This window comes from Chelonia mydas, chromosome 2, assembly GCF_015237465.2.
Source record: "Chelonia mydas isolate rCheMyd1 chromosome 2, rCheMyd1.pri.v2, whole genome shotgun sequence".
In the NCBI taxonomy this organism is placed as follows: domain Eukaryota; kingdom Metazoa; phylum Chordata; order Testudines; family Cheloniidae; genus Chelonia; species Chelonia mydas.
The window spans coordinates 226913002-226926946 of NC_057850.1; the positions used below are offsets into that span (position 1 = coordinate 226913002).

The following is a 13945-nucleotide window of genomic DNA, read 5'->3' on the forward strand; positions in this document are numbered from 1 at the left end:
GGGATTATGCAGTTAAAATGAATCCAGGATGCTATACTATTCCAGCACTCCTTGTTTAGTGTGATTCCTGCTTAAGGTGTTTTTCAGAACTTTACTTACTCGTAGAGGTTTTTAATCCTGCAAACATTTATGTATATGCTTCATTTTACTTCTGTGAGTTGGTCCATGGAAGAAAATGGCCATGTCTACACTGGGAAAATACAGCCTATAAGAAACCACATTAACTAACTGGTTCAAATTAATTTAATGCTATTCCGCCCTTAGTGTAGACAAGGACAGTAATATTTAAAAATGTTATCAAAAGTGCAGTCAGGGACAGATTTACTTAAACATGTTAGCTTGTCATGGTGATCAAGAATTGTGCCTATCTGCAAAAGATGAAAAATTATTTAATATTTCTGTTAATAAAAATGTGTTCTAACATGATATATTTACCAGTGCAGACACTGCCAATGGAATTAAGATTAAACATGTGCCTAACTGTTTGAGGGATCCAGGCCATAAAACTGACATGCCTGAAGTACTCAGTGTAGCTTTATTTAGTTCACATGATATTTAAGAAATTATTTTTTTATATTTTAAAGATTAGTTGAGTGATTTACAAAACAGTGGGGGCAATTAAAGTATTGGTAGGCAGCAGCAGCAGCACACAAGGAAACCAGCAAGAACTTTTTTCAGGAAAATTCAGGGGGGCTTTTAGGTGACTGCAGAGCTTGTAATTGAGGAAGGAAATTGACAGGCTGCTTCTGCTCTGATGCTGCATATTTTTAGGACTCAAATGAGCCTCCTTTACCTTTCTGTCATTAACTTGCCCACAGAATTAACACATGTTCCCAGGCTATAAGGAAGGGCAAAGTTCAGCAACTACTGAAAGATGAGAGGCACAGAAGACGAGAATGTTAGGAAAATGGGAACTGCGATATTATCTGATCCTGCATTCCCCACTTAGCCACCTCGCCTTTTGCAGCCACGGGGACTTAGCTTCCGAGGACTCTGCACGTGGCATCACAAGACTGTTCTGAAACAACAAGGGGAAAAAAGGGGAGTGCCAAGTGCCAACTTTAATTGCCCAAGTGCCTTCAACATCAGCACAATCAGGCCTTTCGAATACTGCCCAGCGCGGGCAGCCCGAAGGGGCTTGGTTTTGTTTTGGAAGGAGTCTCCGAGAGGAACTCTTAGCTGTGTAAACGCACATGCACTAAACCCCTCAAACCAACCCAGTGCACTGCGTCACACGGGAAGGTTAACAGAATGGAAAATGCAAACAGTGGCCACTCGGCGAGGGGGCAGGAAGGAGGAGGTTTGTCTTCTCCCCAAAACAGACAAACTTCAGACCAAACAAGCCCCCCTCCCCTCTGTATCTGTTCACAACGGGAAGCGAAGGCCGAGCCTCTTTACGGCCCTTTAAACTTCTACCCCTTAAAGTACGTATCTGCTCAGACTGTCTTTTCAGGGTGAAAGCTAGTGCTGTCAGCGGCTCCACGTCTGGGAGATTTTCCACATGAGCTACTGGCTGCCCCTGGTCACCCGGCCCCTGTGGGAGCCAAACGTTTGAACTGTTCTGGGCTTTGTCTGTTCCCAGAGAACCTGGTAGGACCCCGCGGGGGCCGATCCTGCGAGGGCTGAACGAGAGCCCGGCGTCTGAGAGCGCGGAGCAGGGCCCCGGGTACTCGCCGCGGCTGCGATCTCATCGCACCTGAGATTTCGGGGGCAGCCGCTGACCCAGACGCAGCCCGTTGCGCCGGCTGCGCGTCCCGAGACGCACCTCGGAGGGAACGAGCCCCGGCTCCCCACCCGCGCGCGAAGCGGGTCCTGCACGGGGCATCAGCCCCCCACGCAGCGCTCCCCTGACGGGGGCTCGGCATCCCCACACCAAGGCCAGAGCCCGCGGCCCCCGCCAGCCTTTACCCCGGCACAGCTCCCCCAGCGGGAGTCCCCCCGAGCCAGCACCCCGGCTCCCGCAGCGGCAGCTCCCCCCGCGGTGAGGGTGGGGATGGCGGTGACGCAATGACTGCAGTCCCGGGGAGAGCTGCGGAGCGGCCCGGGCGAGCGGAGTGCGCGCCCCGGCAAGCGAGAGGGAAAGAAGGAGGGGCGGCCGGGGCTACCTCCAGCCGGGGCGCTCGCCACTCGGCCCCTCCCGCCGCGCCGCCTGCCGGGAGGGCTCCGCGCCGCTCCCGCCCGGCCCGCCTGCAGGTGAATTGAAAGTCGTCGGTCGGCGGGGAGGGAAGGACGCGGGCTGCCGAGCTTGCTGCAGACCTGGCACCGGCTGGGGCAGGCGGAGCGCGCAGCCCGCTCCCTGCAGGGCGCTCCCCCCCTCCGCGCAGCGCCGGCGCCGCCGCCGCCCCCTACAGCGGCGCACCCTGAGCCGGAGCCGCTCCGCTGCCCGGGGCATGTCTGCCGCGCAGGGAGTCCCGCTAGCCGGAGTGCAGCCGCCGCCCGCCCAGAGGCTCGCCAGCGCGGCAGGGGGAGGCAGCCGCCAGCCGCCAAGTAAGTGGCACCGAAAGTTTGCGCTTGGTCCCCCTCCCCGTTCCTCATATCGCCGGGGCTGGCGGGTCGGGAGCAGGGGCACAGCGGGAGGGGGAAGAGCATCCCCCGCCCCGGCAGAGCGCGGTGTGAGGGGCTCGCGAGGAGCGTGTCCCCTCCACCGGACCCAGCAGTGAGGGGAGTCCCTAGGGCAGGTGACCTTGGGGTGCTCCGAGCTTGGGGCAGGCGAGCCCCGCAGGGGCGTCTCGTCCGCCGAGCTCGCTGGGTTGGCGTGGCGCGTGTGCGGGAGTCCGCTCAGCGTGGGGCTGGGCTGCTGACTTTGGCCAAGCCCTTTAGCAGTGGCTCGAACCCCAGAGACTCCCCGCTGTGTCCCAGGCGGCGAGATTTCAGCCTCTGCCTGCGGCTTAGTGGTGCTGCAAAGTTGACCAAACTTCTGAGGGGAAAACTTCAAAGTTCGCGTGCTCGCTCGTTGGCTCCTGCTGCAGTGAGCGCTGCTACTTGCCCCACGGCTAAGTGCTGAGATCCGCAGGGGATCCAGCTGAAGCCGCAGGGGGCTAGGGTAGTCTGCTTTCCCCAACTGGCTCCCTGAGTGAGGAAGGGGACCAGTGAGTGTGGTAGGAAATGTAGCCTTTAGTTATAACAAGGCTTTTTGAGAAAGAGTTAATTAGTTACCCTTGAGAATTGAAAACGATTTAGTCATTGTGGTCAGGCTTTCAGGCTGTTCCTGAGAACTGAATAGTTAGGCTGCTTTTTACATGCACGCAAGGTTAAATGGCTTTCCTCCTTTGTAAAAGTAGATTGTTGCAAAAATGACAATAATTTTGCAGCTACATGTATAGAAGAAGGTTGTATTGCATACATTGACCATCGTTGAAAGGCTTTGTAATCCTAACTTCTGCCTTTTATAAAATATTTTTTTCATATATACATAAGGAACAAACTTCATTTTGAAATTCAGAGGAGCTCTCAGAATAGTGAGCAAGGCTTTTTTCAATGACCCTAGGATTTGATGGCGTCAAGCCTTGACTAGATGGTTGTTTGGTATTTAGTTTCTCTGAGTGAGGAAAAGCCTTTAGGGTAGTGTGCAGATTTATGAGTGGCTGTCTCTCTGTATAGGCAGAGGTAGGTTCTTCTACTACTGATTGTTAACATTGAACTGAATTTTCTGCTGCTTCCATTGAAGTTAATGAAAGTTTTGCCATTAACATGAATGGAAGCAGAATTGGGCCCTTCCTTGTGTGGTACAGTTTATCTAGGATTCATAGTCATGGGTATGGGTGGTGCTACGTAATATTAAAATTTACTTTTCATAGTTTAAATTTCATGTTCTCAACTTTGTCTTTGTATGGTGTGTGAGCATTTTAAGAATCAACTCTTGTTTTCTTGCACTGTTTCCTTCATAGTTCAACACACACACTCCAAAAATACTACTAGTTTTGAATGCTATACAAAAACACTACATATTATGCAGATTAATTACTGGATGGTTACTCTCATATCTGAGGACATTCAAGAGGTTCACTTTTTCCTGACCTCAGGTATATTTACATAGTATTCATATTTTCATTAGCAAAAGTGTAGTGAGAATAGTAGTTAAAATAAAAACATTGAACAATATGAGACATCTAGGGACAAGAATCAAAACCACATTATTTGTCATTCTTCTGACCTCATGAACTGAGTAAAATAAAATACAGTGACTGTTATTCTACCACATAGAATTGGGTATTAGTTTGACCAGAGAACAAAGATATGTCTTTAAGAGCCACATTTTTATATCCAGTGACTAAGCTAGGGAAGTCATTGGCTAAATACTCTAACTTTTTATACTTGGACTTTATCAAGAAAGAACTTAATCAAAAATAATTACAGTTTTAGTTTACCTCCATTTTCGGGTCTTTGAGTAAGTATAGTCCTCAAGAGGATTCCTAATAAAGGCCCTGATCCTGCAAAGACTGTACTCCTGAAACTAGTGTCATTGTACCTGTGACAGGTTTCAGAGTAACAGCCGTGTTAGTCTGTATTCGCAAAAAGAAAAGGAGTACTTGTGGCACCTTAGAGACTAACCAATTTATTTGAGCATAAGCTTTCGTGAGCTACAGCTCACTTCATCGGATGCATACTGTGGAAAGTGTAGAAGATCTTTTTATATACACAAAGCATGAAAAAATACCTCCCCCCACCCCACTCTCCTGCTGGTAATAGCTTATCTAAAGTGATCACTCTCCTTACAATGTGTATGATAATCAAGGTGGGCCATTTCCAGCACAAATCCAGGGTTTAACAAGTACTCCTTTTCTTATTGAACCTGTGTTTACATGATTAAGGTTTAGCACCTGTATAAGTCTCTTCAGGACTGGGACATGTTGGGTCTGATCCTGCATTCTGTGCATACTGGGAGTGGGCCCAAAGTTTGTATACATTATGTTAGATCACTGTTAAAGTTCCTGGTTTTCAGCCAAACTTTACCAGCAGATCATTACCAATTATAGGATTAGGCGTGCCACTGAGTATTTTTAATGCCACTATGCCTGAAAATATGTCCTGACTTTGCACTGCTGATGAATTATTTAAAAACTGTTTTGCTAATTTGCTGTACATTAAACTTGCTACATGTTCTAGATGATTTCAAATTACAATCGAGACAGCCTTCAAGAAAAAGTAGTAGATGTTAGAATTTTTTCAGTTTTCCAGCAAATGTCAGTGGGCCTTTGCCATTATATGTATTATGCATTTCTCTTAATCCTTTTCTCTTCGTAAAATAGGTCTTTTTCTGAAAAGCAAGCTTGCTTTTAGGGTGTCCCTCACCTGAAATCATAACATTCTGTTTATGACTTTACAATGTTTATGTCACAAACGTGACTAATTATGACTTTAGGATTAAGTGGTAGGAAGAGATGACTTCAGGAAAAATAAATCTATTTTCATGCAAATATTCCTGAGCAATTAAAGAAAACTTAATATATGACATAAGTAGAATTGTTTCTACATAGAACAACTTAATTTATTTTAGTGTGAATTTAGTGCTCCTGGAACGTCCCATTTTGCCAGCCCTGGAGACTGAAGTCTTCTGTCCACATAACAGGCAAAGCATGGGCAATGGCATTGCTGGGGGTGGGAATACCTAGGTTGCTGTTGGTGGTGCTTGGGCCTTTGCAAACATACTCTGCTGGGAGCTAGCTCTCTCCTCTGCTGAGCACCTAAGGAGGCCTCTGGTTGCAAGAAAAGGGGTCTGTTCTCCGTTGTGAAGAAGCAGTGTGGTTCAGTGGACTAAGCATAAAATTGAGAGCAAAAGGCTCTACTTGCTCTACTTCTAGTTCTGACCCTGAGTCTGGTTGTCCTTGGTTAAGTCACTACCTTTCTTCTTATTTACAGTACATTGGGGCCCCAGTTTTCTGGGCAGTATGTGCACACGCAAGGCTGTTATGGGGATAAATACATAAAAGTTTGTGAAGAGCTCTGAGATCTTCTGATGACAAGCACTATACCAAATTATTATTATTTATTATAATACAAACATAGAAAGAAAGAGTGCTTTTCTTGAAGAGTTTACGATCTAGATTGATTTTCCTGTCGTAAAACAGGGATAAAACTTGCTTATTTGATAGGTGTTATGTTGATTAATTAGTTTCGAAAACATTATATAATTTAAAAATTATCAGTTATTAGTGATGGGGAAGACAATGAGGAGACCACAGAATGCAGATGGAAGCAAATAGTACCAAAAGAGTATAATACAATCAACAAAAGATGCAGGGGGACCAGAACAATTGAGGAGAAAGAGCTTAGAGCAAATGTAATTGGGAAAGAGGCCAGTGGAATGGAATACATGTTTGGGAAAGAATGAAAGGAAAGGAGAGGTAGCTTGTTGAAGGAGGAAGGAGAGAGAGGACAGACTGTTTTCTTTGATTTCGTAGACATAAATTAGAAAAAATATGGTATGGAAATGTACAGAATGGGTCAGACATAAGAGAAGGGACTAAGCAAGAAAATGAACAATTTTAGGTTAGTTAATTTAATCTAATTTGATTTGTGCTGTCATATTGTGTACTTCTCTACCAGAAGTCCTTTATCTTTGCAAATGTTGGGGAATGAAATGGAAGGCTATTTTGAACATCTGTTTATATTTACCTGGAAATATTAATCTGAATTCTGTGGTTAAAAAATTGGAGAAAAAGATAGAAAATAATTTAAAGTTCACAAGAATTGGGGGGAAAAAAATTAAGCTGGAAGATGTGTAGACCCCAGCTCTGGCTGCCAGCTCCATTACTACATCCATGAATGCTGGTGATATCCCAAAGATGATAGGATAGCCCTCTTTTACATAAAATAAAGTGAGTTAACTTGTTTGAGGGTGAAAGAATCATCTTACTGACCCTCCTCAATGCAGGTTCTGCAAACAGTTCTGTGTTCTTGGTGGACAGGATTTCAAGCTTGGGGAGAAAAATTGTATTACAGGCCCACCTCAAATTTAGCTCCAGTGAAAAGATAGTTTCTTCTCTGCTAAGACTGTTCAGAAGAGTGATAGCCATACCTGTTTCTTGGAAACTGAACTGAAATCACCCAAGTCATTTCACCTAGGCTTTCAGACAGCCATGAGACAGTAACTGTTTTCGCTTATTAACAGCCTGGGATGAATCTGAATCCCTAACCTAGAGATGAAAGCCTCTTTAACCCACTACAATCCTTTGAGCCATCCACTCTCCTGAAACAGAACATTTTCAGTTTTCCAAGAGGCACCAGTGGTTCTTTAATTATGCAGAAAATAAATTGCCTTTCCTTAAATGTGTTGTACTTTGATAACAGGAAATGGTGCGCTGATGATTTCAGCAACTATGAACATCCCTCTAACCGAACAAAAACATTACTATCTTAGGTCTTGATTCTATATAGACTTACAAACGTGCTTAAGTTTAAGCATATGTGTAAGTCTTTGCAGGATCTGGGTCTTAGGGCTCAATTGACCGGAATAGTTATGCTCTTTTTAGGTAGAAAGAACAGGAGTACTTGTGGCACCTTAGAGACAAATTTATTAGAGCATAAGCTTTCGTGGGCTACAGCCCACTTCATCGGATGCATAGAATGGAACATATAGTAAGAATGAATATATATATATATATATATATATATATATATTCACATACAGTGAAGGTGGAAGTTGCCATACAAACTGTGAGAGGCTAATTAGTTAAGATGAGCTATTATCAGCAGGAGAAAAAAACTTTTGTAGTGATAATCAAGATGGCCCATTTAGACAGTTGACAAGAAGGTGTGAGGACACTTAACATGGCGAAATAGATTCAATATGTGTAATGACCCAGCCACTCCCAGTCTCTATTCAAACCCAAGTTAGTGGTATCTAGTTTCCATATTAATTCAAGCTCAGCAGTTTCTCATTGGAGTCTGTTCTTGAAGATTTCTGTTGCAAAATTGCCACCCTTAAATCTTTTACTGAGTGGCCAGAGAGGTTGAAGTGTTCTTCTACTGGTTTTTGAATGTAATGATTCCTGATGTCAGATTTGTGCTATAGAATCATAGAATATCAGGGTTGGAAGGGACCTCAGAAGGTCATCTAGTCCATCCCCCTCCTCAAAGCAGGACCAATCCCCAACTAAATCATCCCAGCCAGGGCTTTGTCAAGCCTGACCTTAAAAACTTCTAAGGAAGGAGATTCCACCACCTCCCTAGGTAACGCATTCCAGTGTTTCACCACCCTCCTAGTGAAAAAGTTTTTCCTAATATCCAACCTAAACCTCCCCCACTGCAACTTGAGACCATTACTCCTTGTTCTGTCATCAGCTACCACTGAGAACAGTCTAGATCCATCCTCTTTGGAACCCCCTTTCAGGTAGTTGAAAGCAGCTATCAAATCCCCCCTCATTCTTCTCTTCCGCAGACTAAACAATCCCAGTTCCCTCAGCCTCTCCTCATAAGTCATGTGTTCCAGACCCCTAATCATTTTTGTTGCCCTCCGCTGGACGTTTTCCAATTTTTCCACACCCTTCTTGTAGTGTGGGGCCCAAAACTGGACACAGTACTCCAGATGAGGCCTCACCAATGTCGAACAGAGGGGAACGATCACGTCCCTCGATCTGCTGGCAATGCCCCTACGTATACATCCCAAAATGCCATTGGTCTTCTCGGCAACAAGGGCACACTGTTGACTCATATCCAGCTTCTTGTCCACTGTAACCCCTAGGTCCTTTTCTGCAGAACTGCTGCCGAGCCATTCAGTCCCTAGTCTGTAGCGGTGCATGGGATTCTTCCATCCTAAGTGCAGGACTCTGCACTTGTCCTTGTTGAACCTCATCAGATTTCTTTTGGCCCAATCCTCTAATTTGTCTAGGTCTCTGTATCCTATCCCTACCCTCCAGTGTATGTACCTCTCCTCCCAGTTTAGTGTCATCTGCAAACTTGCTGAGGGTGCAATCCACACCATCCTCCAGATCATTTATGAAGATATTGAACAAAACCGGCCCGAGGACTGACCCTTGGGGCACTCCACTTGTCACCGGCTGCCAACTAGACATGAAGCCATTGATCACTACCCGTTGAGCCCGACAATCTAGCCAGCATTCTATCCATTATATAGTCCATTCATATAGTCCATTCATCCAGCCCATACTTCTTTAACTTGCTGGCAAGAATACTGTGGGAGACCATGTCAAAAGCTTTGCTAAAGTCAAGAAACAACACGTCCACTGCTTTCCCCTCATCCACAGAGCCAGTTATCTCTTCATAGAAGGCAATTAGATTAGTCAAGCATGACTTGCCCTTGGTGAATCCATGCTGACTGCTCCTGATCACTTTCCTCTAAGTGCTTCAGAATTGATTCCTTGAGGACCTGCTCCATGATTTTTCCAGGGACTGAGGTGAGGCTGATTGGCCTGTAGTTCCCAGGATCCTCCTTCTTCCATTTTTTTTAAAGTTGGGCCATTTGTTCTTTTGCGTAGACTGTCTGGTTTGGCCAATGTACATGGCAGAGGGCCATTGCTGGTACATGATAGCATATATCACATTGGTAGATGTACAGGTGAACGAGCCCCTGATGGCGTGGCTAATGTGATTAGGTCCTATGATGGTGTCACTTGAATAAATATGTGGACAGAGTTGGCATCGGGCTTTGTTGCAAGGATAGATTCCTGGGTTAGTGTTTTTGTTGTGTGGTGTGTGGTTGCTGGAGAGTATTTGCTTCAGGTTGGGGGGCCGTCTGTAAGCGAGGACTGGTCTGTCTCCCAAGATCTGTGAGAGTGAGGGATCATTTTTTAGGATAGGTTGTAAATCTTTGGTGATGCACTGGAGAGGTTTTAGTTGGGGGCTGAAGGTGACAGCTAGTGGCGTTCTGTTGTTGTTTTCTTTGTTGGGCCTGTCCTGTAGTAGGTGACTTCTGGGTGCTCTTCTGGCTCTGTCCATCTGTTTCTTCACTTCGGCAGGTGGATATTGTAGTTGTAAGAACGCTTGATAGAGATCTTGTAGGTTTTTGTCTCTGTCTGAGGGGTTGGAGCAAATGCAGTTGTATCTTAGAGCTTGGCTGTAGACAATGGATCGTGTAGTGTGTCCTGGATGGAAGCTGGAGGCATGTAAGTAAGTATAGCGGTCAGCAGGTTTCCGGTATAGGGTGGTGGTTATGTGACCATCGCTTATTAGCACAGTAGTGTCCAGTAAATGGACCGCTTGTGTGGATTGGTCTAGGCTGAGGTTGATGGTGGGATGGAAATTGTTGAAATCATGGTGGAATTCCTCAAGGGCTTCTTTTCCATGGGTCCAGATGATGAAGATGTCATCAATGTAGCACAAGTAGAGTAGGGGCGTTAGGGGATGAGGGCTAAGGAAGCGTTGTTCTAAGTCAGAGTTATACTAGTTTTAATATTTAATTGTTCCTGAGAATGTGGATACAACCACTATATCAACAGTATTCTGTTGTCTGAGACCTATTACTATATGATATACTGTGCAACTCCATTTTCTAATTATTACAAGTTGGACTTGGTATTAACTTCTCTTCCAGTATTTTTTCTGGGAGTTTACTGACACTGTAATTAATTTAACTACCCTCTAATGAAAAACCACCAAATAAGCATATAAAGATATGGAAAAGCCTTGATACCTTTGCTGTTAAATCCGGGATCTGTTCTCTCTAATGAAGCTTTTTTATGTTTTTCTAAAATCATATTCTCTGTTGTGTTTATTTACCTAGAGCCAGAAACTAGCTGGAGCTGCAACTCCCACTGATGTAAATACAAATGGTACCACATACAGATTCAGGGCAACATGTAGTTCTCACTGATTTTAGGGCCAGCTGTTACTTTTCCCAGGCTCCTAATCTGAGATCCATATGTCAGTCTTCCCCTTCTGTACACAAGGGGTGAAATCGTGGCCCAGTGAAGTCGATGAGAGTGTTGCCATTGACTTCGGGGTGGGCGGGGCATAATTTCACCCAAGGGGTAGCTGCCTCCATGGCACTGTCCCCTATCTCCTGGGACCCTGTGCAGGTCATGTGAAGGTTGTGGATCTGTGTGGAACAGGTCAGGAGGGGCAACATGGCACATGTATTATCTTCCTACTAACCATGTGGAGAATATGCTTAAAATGTAATGCAGCTTGAATTGTGTATCAGTTTTAAGCAAAACCCCCTCACTCTGAGGAACCTCTCTACTTATAGAGATTCTAGGAGAGAATTATGGGTTACAAGAATGTCAGCACAGCTCCACAGGAACCTTGCTGACACAGCATGCAGACAGGAGCCATTGGGAACACACAGGGCCGCCCCATATATGGCGAGCATGAGAGGGATGAGTAATTTTATTTATATATATATAAAAGTACCATATGGAAGGTAAGGATGTGTATTGCAGTGTGATCACATTTTTATATGAGCATTGGGGCGACAGTACTGTTGAATTAATTGAACATGTTAAAGAGAGTATCATGATGGCAGTGGGATAAGGTGTGGGGGTTGGTATTGTGTTGAATGTGAATGTTGCTTAAATTTGTGATATCTTTGTTTTTTAGCATGCGTGTGTGTCTGATGGGGAGAGAGAGAGATGAAATCCACTTTAGCAATTTTAACACTAAACTAACAAAGGTTTTATAACGTTTATAACGTGGGTTTTATAATGTTGGAATTTACAGGAGTTCATGCAAACTTGATCAATAGGGACCTCTGTATAATCGGGTGATGCAACACCATAAATGGCCACATAATTTCTCTTTTTGTTAAGATGCCATCTAAAGCTGTGTTGCATAAATTAACACAAGTTGACATTTTCCTGCCACTTTTCCTCTGCTCACCTTGTCTGCCCACTACTTTGCCTTTTGCATTTCTGGTTTTTCTGTGTTTCCCCACATAGGGGAACTCAGTGAGTTTCCTGTGTCTATTTCCATGCTACTGCCCTTTAAAGGACAGCGCAAGAGGACAGCCAGAGGGAGATTCTTTCTGACACAGGGAAACAAAGATGAACTCAACTGGTCTAATGGCTCTTTTCTAATTGGAAAGCAGGCACAAAGAAATGAAGCACTCTTGTGGGGCTTAGATGCTCTAAACGGCATCCACCGTTCTTCACTGTGTACCTGTGAAGGAGTGAAGCCTCGCTCTTATTGTATATAGCTTTGGATAGTGCAGCATAGGAGCCCCTTGCTCTGCAAAAATCATGCTCTGATCTTATGTAGCTCAGGAGCTCTGGAAAGTAGCACCTCTTTCAAGCCTTCCTTTCCAGACACAGTATTGCAGCACTTCTGACTCTAATGCTGATGCCTGCTCCACCTTCCCATTGCTGAATATGCAATTCAGACGGGCTCCTCTCCTATGGAACTCCTGATCCAGGAATCAGAGGTATTCCTCTGCTATAGTGCAAATAAATAACATGCATTAATTTATTTTTCAATTTGTGATGCATTTTTAGAATTTCAGTAACATTGAAGGTTATTGAATAAGTTAATGCTTGATTAACATGGCCACATAATTCCCTATTTGCCCTAGAATTCATTGGAGTTGTGCTGCATAAATCAAGAGCCTTGCTGCATAATTTAGGTCTAATGTGCAGAATAGTACAGCACTTATTAATTGCTCTAGAAACTAATGAATTGTGCACAACATCTGGGTCGAACAGTGCTCTTAATAGTGAAATGCAGTAGAGCAGGGTTTTCTCATTGATACAGTAACTACTTCCTGATTTTAAAAGCATTTGCCTATGTGTTACACAAAATAGCAAAAGCATTTATCCTTCAGAAATACAACTGAACCTTGTACAAATATGTTGAAGTTTGGCATTATGCTGGCATTGGGTACTTTTCTGTGGGGGGAAAAAAATTCTAAATTTCTACATGGTTTCCTTGAGACCACATAAAGCAGAAAACAAGCAGGCTGTCAAGCTAAGATTAAATGTAATATCACTTCAGTAAGTGATGTACTTTCTTTTGGAAGGCCTGTGTTTTGTCTGGCAAGAGAATGACTCTGATTTAATAGGTCTTTTCCGTCTTTAACTAGTATAAAACCTGTTTGGATATTACTTTGTAACTTACAGTATGTTGTGAAAGGTCATGCAGAATTAGCTATCACATTATGTCAGAATCAGCAGAGATGGATTATATGTATACTTTAGTCCAGTGGGATATAATTACTATTTTGGTTGTGGCTATAGTTGGGAAAAAATGGTTTGTTTAGAGTAAAAACAAAAAGCTGTAGTTTAATATGTAATAGTCATATTGATTACAGTTATAATATATTTTAATCATAGAAATATAGGGCTGGAAGAGACTTCGATAGGTCATCAAGACCAAGTCGCTGCACTGTGACAGGATCAAGTAAATCCATCCTAGACCATGCCTAGGGGTGTTTGTCCAACCTGTTCTTAAAACCTCCAGTGCTGGGGATTCCACAACTTCCCTTGGAGGCCCATTCCAGAGTGTAACTACCCTTGAAGTTAGAAAGTTCTTCCTAATATCTAACCTAAATCTCCCTTGCTGCAGATTAAGTCCATTGCTTCTTGTCCTGCATTCAGTGGACATGGAGAACAATTGATAGGCTATATTACACATACAGTATCTTGTTACTTTGAAAGAGTTCACTTTTTTTAGGATAATTATAGTATGTTATTAAAATACCACTGTATCAAAAGTTGGAGAACGCCCCCAAGAATCATTAATTATTTGCATTTGTTTTAATGAAAGCTTTATTCATGGTGAGGTCATCAGGAACAACTGTCTCTGCAAGATTCATATATGGTGGCAAGGTCAACAAGGAGACATAATTGGCTAAGAGCTATATTTTCTTTCCACTCTGCACTTGCCAATAGGGCAAGGTCCTGGCCAAATCTTTCAAGAGGATACAAAAATCAGCAGGGGCCAAGAACAGCAGATATAAATAGCTGATATGGAACTAAAGTTCAGCTGTTATGTAGTAGATAGTTAGGTAAAGGCAACATTGTTTCCATACTTCTGAGACTTGCAAAGAATCACAATC

The 13945-nt window shown here is 43.9% G+C and overlaps 1 protein-coding gene across 12 annotated transcripts in view; it reads left to right on the forward strand.

The window, feature by feature from the left end:
- Window positions 1-2042: 2042 nt before the first annotated feature.
- The window catches only part of KIAA1217 (KIAA1217 ortholog), a 511170-nt gene continuing 499267 nt past the window's right edge, over window positions 2043-13945 (forward strand). For 5 of the 12 annotated variants that reach the window (XR_005224058.2, XR_005224057.2, XM_037890854.2 and 2 more), the window contains exon 1: window positions 2044-2487. Coding sequence is in view for 10 of the 12 variants with exons in the window: in XM_037890854.2 (XP_037746782.1) it covers window positions 2391-2487 (97 nt within the window). In the remaining 2 variants the exon portion in view is untranslated. Of the gene's footprint in view, window positions 2488-13945 lie in introns of all 12 variants that reach the window. The other 7 variants (XM_037890856.2, XM_043541333.1, XM_037890860.2 and 4 more) reach the window with 3 other exon arrangements.